The sequence below is a fragment of the Sinocyclocheilus grahami genome, unplaced genomic scaffold (genome assembly GCF_001515645.1).
Source record: "Sinocyclocheilus grahami isolate Dianchi unplaced genomic scaffold, SAMN03320097.WGS_v1.1 scaffold446.1, whole genome shotgun sequence".
Taxonomy (NCBI): Eukaryota; Metazoa; Chordata; class Actinopteri; order Cypriniformes; family Cyprinidae; genus Sinocyclocheilus; species Sinocyclocheilus grahami.
Genome location: NW_015505625.1, coordinates 161,411 through 172,213, shown reverse-complemented (window position 1 = coordinate 172,213; position 10,803 = coordinate 161,411). Strand labels below are relative to the sequence as shown.

The following is a 10,803-nucleotide window of genomic DNA, read 5'->3' as shown; positions in this document are numbered from 1 at the left end:
TCTCTCTCTCTCTCTCTCTCTCTCTCTCTCTCTCTCTCTCTCACACACACACACTCCCACACACACACACACTCTCTCTCTCCCTCCCCCCCCCCCTCTCTCTCCCTCCCCCCCCCCCCCCCACACCCTCTCTCTCTCTCTCTCTCTCTCTCACTCACACACCCACACACACACTCTCTCTCTCTCTCACACCCCCCCCCACACACACACACACACTCTCTTACTATGATATTGATATTTATTTATGTTTAGATAAGGCACAAGGTGCTGTAGGGCTGGGCTAATTGTGATGTGTGTATATGTGTAACGTCTCTGTGTTTACAGTTCTAAAAGCATTATTACTATTCTATATGTCTGTTTTCTATTGTAATATAATTTGAAATTCTGAGTATTCAGAATTTTCAGCATCACGACTCCAGTCTTCAGTGTCACATGATCCTTCAGAAATCATAATAATATACTGATTTACTGCTCAAGAAACATTTCTGATGATTATCAATGTTGAAAACGGTTGTGCTGCTTCATGTTTTTGTGTACTCTCATACCGTTTGAGGATTCTTTGATGAATGAAAGTCAAAAGAACAGCATTTATTTGAAATATAAATCTTTTGCAACATTATGAATGTCAGTGCTTTGATCAGATGAATGCATTGTTGTTGAATAAAAGTATTATTTTTTCTCTTTTTTTTTTTTTTATAAAGACAACTTTTGAACGGTAGTTGTACGTATTTCTACATTATACATAGAAAATACATCTAGTAATTAAAACAATAATAAAAACAGTAAAATAAATAAGAACAGTCAAGGCTTGTTTTCCACTCTTTGTCTTTGGCCAAAATAATGATATTCAATAGTTCTAAACAGCAACATAACAGTCTTTAGTATTATTGACACGCATATATATTTTTACTCAATTGTTTTTATGGCTCAAGGACATTTTTTTTAGTTTGCATTTCAAAACAGACCATTCAATTTGTGTTTTGAAATGGACAGTTTGACCATATTAATGGAAATAAATGTAACTTCCCAACACAGTCTGCATTTTTGCCAATAAAATTTAAATCAGAGATGCTTTTAAAATATCTTGATGGTCAAATTAAAAGCCAAAAGCTGTGTTCACAATGCCAACCAAATAACTGTAAATGTTGTAATTTTGTCAACCTGACCAAATATATTTGTGATTTCTTTCTCTCTCTCTCTCTCTCTCTCTCTCTCTCTCTCTCTCTCTCTCTCTTTCTTTCTAAAGCAGAAAAGCCTCAAAACGGCATTCATTCAAGATAACCAAAGATTAAAAATGTTTGTTTCACAATGTGTTTTAATGTTATGCTCTCCTGACTCACAGGAAGCGTTTGGAGGCGTCGGACTCCAACAGCTTTGGAAATGAAGTGTTCAGGGTGACCTTCCAGAAGAAGGGAGACTACCCTCTGTTCGGCTGTCAGTATGACTTCAGTCTGGAGGGTGTCGTCAACGTCCCCGAGTTTCTGGTGTATTTCCCGCTGTTTGAGGAGTAAGCGTCTCATGATTGTGGTTTTGTTGATGTGCCAGCAGAGGACGCAACAGCTCCATAAATGTGTGCTGTGATGTTGAACATAACCATTTCTAAGCGTTTATTTCTGCTTTTAGAAAATCCTTAACACATGCAATTTGTTTTAAATGGAATTATATGTAAGATTATAGATTGTGCCAGCAGAGGACGCAACAGCTCCATAAATGTGTGCTGTGATGTTGAACATAACCATTTCTAAGCGTTTATTTCTGCTTTTAGAAAATCCTTAATAACACATGCAATTTGTTTTAAATGGAATTATATGTAAGATTATAGATTCAAACAAACAAACTCTCCTGTTTGGCAAGAAAGCGCTATCATAAATGATGATAATGTATTTTACATTATTTCTAATTGTATTATTATTATTTCATTTATTTATTTTTTTAATAACTTCTTTTTTTTTTTGTCCAGAATGGCGAAAAAGTACAACATGCGTCTGGTTTACAAGAAAACCTTTAAAGAATTCTTTGAGGAGAAAGTTAAAGAGGAGAAGAATAAGGTTCTGATGCAGTGGATGCAGGCGCTGGAGGTTTGTGGCTCTGTTCTGACTGACTCTAGTCTTTGATAATTAATGAAGCGGTGTTGGTTATTTTCTCTATTAATTCTTTAGGTGCTTCACAGTTTAATCTAATTCGGATTATGGGAGTTGCAATTCCTATTCCATAATTTCACTGTACATTTTTTATTGATTATCCTGCTCTGCAAATGCAAAACACGGTGACACATTTTGTCACTGTCAGTGAGATATGACTGAAACAGAGCCTCTCAGACTATGATCTGTCCTTTCCAGTCGCAGAGATATGCACAATATATACGAGTTGTTGCTCATGTGTAGTGTTTGTCTTCTATGCATCACTGGTTATTTTCACCCTTTCCCTTTCTGCAAAATAAATTTTTTAAACGCTTTACACTAGGGCTGCACGATAAATCGAAATGGAATCGAGATCGCGATTCGACAGAAGCTGCGATTTGTCATGCGTATCTTTCAGTGAAGCACGGTTCTGTGATCAGCAGTAAATCTCCATCCGAAGGCCAGAGGGCGCTCTCATGCAGAAACTCTAAATACGCCTCGCTCAACTGCTTTCATTGATTCAACGTGACTAATAAACACACGACTACGGCAATATACGGTTTATCTGAGTTCTTATTATTATAATTTTCATTAAAATAAAGTATATTTATAATGCAGTGGCTTTATCACTGCTTAAATACTATGAAATATGTTGCGTGCCTTATTATGTGTAAGAAGCCACATCTCACAGAAGGATTTATTTCGACTGACGTTATGAAGTGAGTTTGGAGTAAAAATTTGTTATTAAATGTGGTATTTTCACATGCTTTCAGATGGAGCAGCATTTACTACACAGAGCCGTAGTTCACTGAGAAGCTATGCAAACAGCTGTCATTATCGCGAACCATTTCTTCGATTTCAGATGCGATTTTTTTGGCGTAACTTGTCAGTGAACTACGGCTCTGTGTAGTAAATGCTGCCCAATCTGAAAGCACGTGATGATGATTTACTACTAATCACAGAACCGGCTTTTTTTTAACAAAATGCGCATGCGATTAATCGTGCAGCCCTACTTTCTACTCATCTACAGATAAAATATTACAGTGAAATGTAATTGTTACAGTCAAAATGCTTCATCTTTCATCCACGTTACACAGGCCTTGATATTTAGTATTAAATCAAAATGGCCTTAAGTCATAATACACAATTATTTTCTTTAGTTATTATTCTGTGCACATTATTCAAAAGAAAAAATGTTTGTCTTCTAAATCTCTCAGCAAAATGGATGAACTTTCTCTGCCTCTGATATGACTTTTATTTTTGGTTGCTGTTGGCTGCATTATTTTTCAGCCCTTTCTATTAAACCATCTGTTATATAGAGATGACTTCATGAGTCAGTCCCACCCTGCAATTTGTACTTATTTAATGTCCTGTTTTAATTCAGGATTACATTGAATTATAAAGGAAATGTGGGTTGTGAATGCCATTTTATATTGACTTTAAATATAAAATGGGGAAGTCGTGGCCTAATGGTTAGAGCGTCGGACTCATAACCCAAAGGCTGTGGGTTCGAGTCTCGTACCGGCAGGGATTGTAGGTGGGGGGAATGAATGTACAGCACTCTCTCCCACCTTCAATACCACGACTGAGGTGCCCTTGAGCAAGGCACCGAACCCCCAACTGCTCCCCGGGCGCCGCAGCATAAATGGCTGCCCACTGCTCCGGGTGTGTGTTCACGGTTTGTGTGTGTTCACTGCTGTGTGTGTGCACTTTGGATGGGTAAATGCAGAGCACTAATTCCGAGTATGGGCCACCATACTTGGCCACATGTCACTTCACTCACTCACTCACTTAAATATAAAGTATAAATTGCTCAAATATAAAAATGAGTTTATTTTTTTCATGACTCAAAAGTGATGTGGCTAAATTGTATTGATCTCTCTCGCTCTCGCTCTCTCTCTCTTACTATCATTTTATCAAGTTCAAATTGATTAGTATAAATTTATAAACTGCTCCTATGGATTTATGAGTAATTAAATACACAGTCTCTTTCGTCCTATAAAAATAACAATGTTTAATAATATACAATAATAAAACGATAGGCAGCACATTTAGTTACACATAAAACAAAATACATTCGTTTACATGCACAGAAACATACACACATCACTCAAAACATTTACAATCAGGTGACTGTACAATTAGATCCTTTAAAATCATTTAGTGATACCAACTCTTTTAAGCATAACTTATCTTGTAGTCGATTTCAATCAAATGGAGCAGCATAGCTAAATGCCCGCTTGCCCATGTTAGTACGAACTTTAGGGATGCTTAAAAGATAATAGCCTTGTGAGCGAAGACCATAATTCTTTACACCTTTTTGTAAAATATTCTGCTGTAAATACGAAGGAAGTAAACCTAAAATGATTTTATATATAAATAAGTACCAATGCTTAAGTCTACGGGATGACAACGCCGGCCATCCAACCCGAGTGTACAATTAACAATGATGAGTAAGGGCTTTTTAATTTGTGATGAACCTTAATGCTCCATGATAAACTGAATCCAACGCCTGTAAACAATGCTTAGGTGCCTGCATGTATATGATATCACAATAATCCAACACTGACAAAAATGTAGCTGCTACCAATCTCTTCCTTGCTGCAAAAGAAAGGCAATACTTGACTCAAAAAAAAAAATAGCCCAGTTTCGAAGGTACTGAATATGAGGCCAAAAAGAAAGAGAATCATCAATTAAAAATCCCAAGTATTTATACTTAGATACTACTTCAATCTCCAAACCTTGAAGAGTAGTGATTGAGCATGAGTTTGAAAGTGCAGACTTTCTTTTTGTAAACGCAAGTTTAGATTTCTCGGAGCCTGATCCAATGTTGATGCAGAGGAGTAAATCACCATATCATCAGCGTAGAAATGAAAACTTGAATGTGCGAGATTATTCCCAATAATTTTAATATATAAAATAAATAATAGTTGCCCAAGGACTGATCCCTGTGGTACGCCGATATTTACATTCAGAGTACAAGAAGTGAGTCCCTCTATATTTATACATTGAGATCTATCCAATAAGTAATTAACAAACCATCCAACAGTATTTACTGATAAACCTACACTAAGTACAGAAAAGTTCAAGTAGTTACATGATTTTTTTTTTTCACGTTTTTGTTTTCCATGGTAGTATCATGGCTTTCTTTTAATATGAATGTGGATTGCATTCAGTACCATGGTATATTTCAAAATGTGATTGTTTTATTACACACACTCTCCTAAACTATCCTATCTCTCTATCGCTGTTTCTGTGTACTCTACTATTCCAAAGTAAAAGAACTTGATTTTATTCAACAAGGTGATGTGTTAAAAGGGACAGTAAATATCTTTAGAATGTTACAAAAAAAACTATTTCAAATAAATGCTGTTCTTTTAAACTTACTATCCATCAAAGAATCCTGAAAAAAATATATATTTCTGCAAATGTATGAAGCGGCAAAATGGTTTCAACACTGATAATAATCAGAAATGTTTCTTGAGCATCAAATCATCATGTAAGAATGATTTCTGAAGGATCATGTGACACTGACTGGAGTACTGATGCTGCAAATTCAGCTTTGCATCACAGAAATAAATTACATTTTAATGTATGTTCAAATAGAACTATAAAATAGTTATTTTAAATCGTAATAAGATTTCTCAATATTACTGTTTTTACTATAATTTTTTTTATTTAAGTAAATGCGGCTTCAGTGAGCATAAGAGACATCTTAAAACATTTTTAAAAATCCAAACGACCCCAATCTTTTGAACGGTAGTGTTAATAAACACTACCTACCGTTCAAAAGATTGTGGTCATTTGGATTTTTAAAATGTTTTTGAAAGACGTTTCTCGTTTGAAAGACTGTTCATTATTCAATTCAAGTTTGTGCACAGCATTAGGCATTTATTTACGGTGAAATGTTTCGTTAATTGCTGCCGTTTTCAACTTGGGTTTGTTTTCTATTTTTATGTTTGTTGTGTTTAGTGTAATTATTACGTGCATTAAATTTGAGATTCCTGTATTCAAAATTGAAGTCAATTCTGGTTTGCACCTGGTAGTAATAACATACGTTGTCCTTGTGCAATGAGATTACATTAAATATGGGTTTTTAAAGGCTATATAATGTGTTTTATATACAGTGGCAGATCATGATGTCTCATCCTTAACCTTGAACAACAGCTCTGCCTTCTCTCTCTTTTTGTAGGCATATACCTGGTGTATGTGTTTGAGAAAATGTCATGAGTCTGCGGGATTCTCCATCGAGCTGTTGTATCCGGAGTGAGCCAAAGATTCGTCTTGTTTGAAAACCGGAGCTTTTCCTTCACGAGTGTGTGTGTGCGCACATGATCAATATTCTGTCTGTATTTCTGTTTATCTGTCATGGTTCACCCGCTACCCCTTCTCTTCAAGTCTAGCAATCTAATAACCCTATAGAGCTTACAGTCATACGCTCCCTTTGGGTTTGACCTCGAAAGTAATCCACCTTTCCCTTCAGGCTTGGATGTTCTTTTCTGTGTTCATCTGTGAAGGGTTGATTGGTATCGTGTTTAATGTGTGATCAGGCTGCTTTTTGAGGGAGGAAGTTCTTCCTGCAATAAGAAATGCAGAACTTTAATTAATTCAAGTTGACAAATTTATAAATTCTCTTTTTCACATTTTTTTTTTGTATTTGTAATGATGGTATAGTGTGATTTCTTTCCTAATATTGTCTTTGAACGTCAGGAAGGATGTGTATTTCATTCTGTACTCTTCTGATTTCTGTATGTAGAGCGGTGTTGCTGGTCCTGCAGTTAGTCAGGGAATTAAAACCTTTAGTTATAGGAATATTAAACCTAGAGTGTACTGTATCAGTTTAATGCCTGTCTTTTTATTTTCAAGTTTGCTATATTCACTCAGTGTGTGCGTACGTATATATACATATACATACATACACACACACACATATATATATACACACATATATACAAACATACATATACACACATATATATAAACATACATATATATATATATATATATATACATGCACTCAGAAGCACGTCTGTGCTTCCTTCTGAAACATCTGAAACACAACTGACTATATTATTAAATAAATCACAGCCTTTGTGATTTGATAAGTGCACTAAGCCATATAGTAGTTTGGCAAAATGTAGTTTATTTCTGTGATTTCAGCATCATTACTCCAGTCTTCAGTGTCATATGATGCTTCAGAAATCATTCTAATATGCTGATTTGCTGCTTAAGAGACATTTATTTTGAAAACTGGTGCTGCTTCATATTTTTCTTTAAACTGTGACATTTTTCAGGATTGTTTGATAAATATAAAGTTCAAAAGAACATTTATTTGAAAGAGAAATCTTTAGTAACTTTAAAAAAAAGAAGAAAAAAAAGGTGTATCAATCCATCTGGTTTATTATATTTGTGCCTGTGATATTCCAGTAATAACTTTTAAGAATGCTTATTAATGAATTAACTGAAAAGTGTTACATGGTCAAATTTGTAGAGTCTTACATTTCATAGACTAACAGTCATTGCAAAAAATTACATCACCCTCATTAAGCAATATTATGGGATTGAGTTTTCAGTCATATTTAAATATTAAAAATTATTAAATCCACATCTATATAAAAAACAATGTGTGGCTGTGGCTCTTACATATAAACTCAGCAAAAAAAAAAAGAAATTTACACATATTCAACTACTTTTAATACCAGTACATTTCTTAATATGTAAATATTTGTATTGAACATAATAAAAAGAAATGGAATAAGTCCCTGAACAAAGGAGGGTCAATATGTCATCCTCATGGTCTGCACCATATTTTCCAGTTCTTGCTGTGAGTTTCTATATATATTATCAATCGTGCAACCATCTTATTATTACGGAAAACTTGTGACAGCCATCTGTTGAGTGGCAGTTATGTGGTCTAAATTGCTTTTTTTAATGAGAGTTCAGAATGGTTGAAGCTGACAGGAAGAGGACAGTAGCTAAAACATTCCTGCGTTGTGATGTTTGTCAAACCACACTGGCTTCTGCTCCTGTCAGGTTACAGCTGCAAACTGAAGCCAGCCTGGACACTGGCTTGCCAAAACTGGACGGCACAAGATTGGAAAGACGTCAGCCGGTGTAATGCGTCTTTCTGAGGTAACATGCAGATGGAGGGGTCAGAATGTGCGTAAACAAGATCAATGGATCCATCCTTTATGTGTTTTGGAGAAATATAGCATTATGTCACTTGCTCACCAATGGATGCTCTGCAGTGAATGGGTGCCGTCAGAATGAGAGTCCAAACAGCTGATAAAAACATCACAATAATCCACAAGTAATCCATCCGAATACACAACTTTCTTTATTTGGAAAACTTTTCAGAAGTTTGCAGTCAGCCAGATTGTGCAATGAATAGGAATATGCGTTTTTGCACGTAATATCAGAGCTACAGTATCCATCAGAGCATATATGAGTTCCTCTGGGTAAACTGTGACAGAATGTATAACGCAGAAAGCACCTTGCAACAATTTGACGTCAACTATTATTAGTCAATACATGATCAAGATGCTGTAACATCATTTAAAATTCAGTTTGGACTGCAATTACTTCCAGTGGTAAATGGGTGAAAATAGGAAGTTAATCCCACACTAAAATTGGTTTAATATATATGTAGTCCGAAATGTTTGACATTTAGTTCACCTCAAATCAACATCATGTTTTTTGACATCAGTTTGATTTTCATATATACTAAATCTCAGAAATGTTAATATTCAAATGAAATAACAAAATTAAGATATGAAATTAAGTACATAAAATGTACTGAGATGAGATTTTGTGCCTTTTTAGTCCTACCCCATCTTAATATGGAGCTTGTTATAGCATACATTTTAAATATTCAGCCAAAAAACAGATTCATTTTTTACATTCTTGAAAATAAAGCTTTTTTTATTGGTATCATGAAGGATCTTTAGCATCCATGGAAACTTTCCATTACACATTAAATGTTATGTATAGTTAAAATGGTTCTTTATTTTGTCAAAATACGTTTGTGCTCAGATTTTGTGTTCAGATCGGAGGCTCTACTTCAGTGATTATTCATGCTCCTTCCTCTTGAATGCTAATGGCAGTAATTAGCATCTAACTCTACGCCCTGAGCAGGTGTTCACCCTTGGCTTGAAGAACAATTTATAGTCTAAACCAGAGCTCCACAGCATGGCTGTATTTCCTATTTAGTCCCTTGATACTGTTTTATATGTTTTTCAGATTCATATATAGATTCATTAACAGTGAACATGAAATCAACCTGAACATTCATTACTTTTGCTTAATTAACTTGGTGTTACTGTGAATAATTAACTGATGCATGACAAAATCGTCAAATAGCTATTTAGATTTTTTTTTTATTTTTTTTTTTTAGCAAACATGTATTCAGGTCTGACTCCTTTCTGGTTTCAAGCTCTTCAAATTCTATTGGATAAAATCAACCCATTTTCCTCACTGAATGTCGTGTTTTATTCAGCAGGCCTCCAGCTAAAGTTAAAACTTCAGTGATCACCAATGCCACCAAAAATGTAAGAATTGCAACTTCATCACTGGCAGTTAGATTTGAAAACTTTATGCCAGTTTAATTCAAATGAATTAAATCTAGTTTCCACATCTTTCTGTTGCACTGTTCTCGCTGCACAACGAACACTTCAAACCTGTGATCTGAATCACAAATAAAAGAGTCTTGAGTCAGTTCTCTCTTTGATGAATCAGTCAGAATAACCACACAAATCGGTCTTTAAATTTAACATTTACATTTTCAGTCTCATCACATTTGAAATGATTGGAGCATTTAATAAGTGCTGCACATTTTGCATGCCTCCTTTCTCTGACACCAATTTCAGGTCTTGAAGTCTCTACTAATAATGAGCTAATGACCTGAATCAGGTGTGTTTGATTAAGGAAACATGCAAAACGTGCAGTGTTGGGGTGCCTCCAGGACCAGGGTTGGGAACCACTGAGTTACAGCATGAGTAATTTTTTATTTATTTTTTCAGGGAAATGTTATTTTACTTTACATTTGTGAGACTTAGGTCAGTCTAAATGCCAACTGATCAAGTATTTAATGATCTTCATTCGCAACAGAATAATTTGTTGTTATAAATTGTTTCAAATGATTTCCCCCCCAATAAAAACATTCAGTCACACTTTAGTTTAAGGAACACGATTCATAGTTGCTTGTTAGCAAGGTTTCATGAATATCGGACCATAGGTGGCGCTATAACAGTAAACGAACTATCCAAAAACACAATATTTCAATTATAACAGAATTTAACTGTACACAAAACGTTCATATATTCACACATACACTAAATCTTGATATCATAAGATAGATCTCCTCATGCTGAACAACTTTGCCTCTGGGAACAATGTTGTGAATAAAACATGGTAATTAAATATTCAAGATTATTTAAAAAAGCTACTTTTCCGAACTAGTCCAAGGTTTTTCGCCCGATCACAACCAAACCAGGGCAGAAATACTCTATGGACAGTGTTTATGAATAATTATCAAAAAAAGGTTGAGCTTTCAACTCACGGTCGCAAAGGGGCGCCAAAACGTTCATAAGTGGCAGGGCCAATTTGACTAAAATGGCTATAACTTTTGAACGGAATGACATATCTTCACCAAACTTGGTACATATGTGTATGAGCTTAATCCTTG

At 35.0% G+C, this 10,803-nt stretch overlaps 1 protein-coding gene across 1 annotated transcript in view; it reads left to right on the top strand.

The window, feature by feature from the left end:
• Window positions 1–8,238, top strand: part of LOC107552295 (mRNA cap guanine-N7 methyltransferase-like) — a 12,180-nt gene extending 3,942 nt beyond the window's left edge. Inside the window, exons 7-9 of the mRNA XM_016234155.1 lie at window positions 1,343–1,507; window positions 1,961–2,078; window positions 8,059–8,238. Of these exons, the coding sequence (XP_016089641.1) occupies window positions 1,343–1,507; window positions 1,961–2,078; window positions 8,059–8,238 (463 nt within the window). The remainder of the gene's footprint in view (window positions 1–1,342; window positions 1,508–1,960; window positions 2,079–8,058) is intronic.
• Window positions 8,239–10,803: the final 2,565 nt, after the last annotated feature.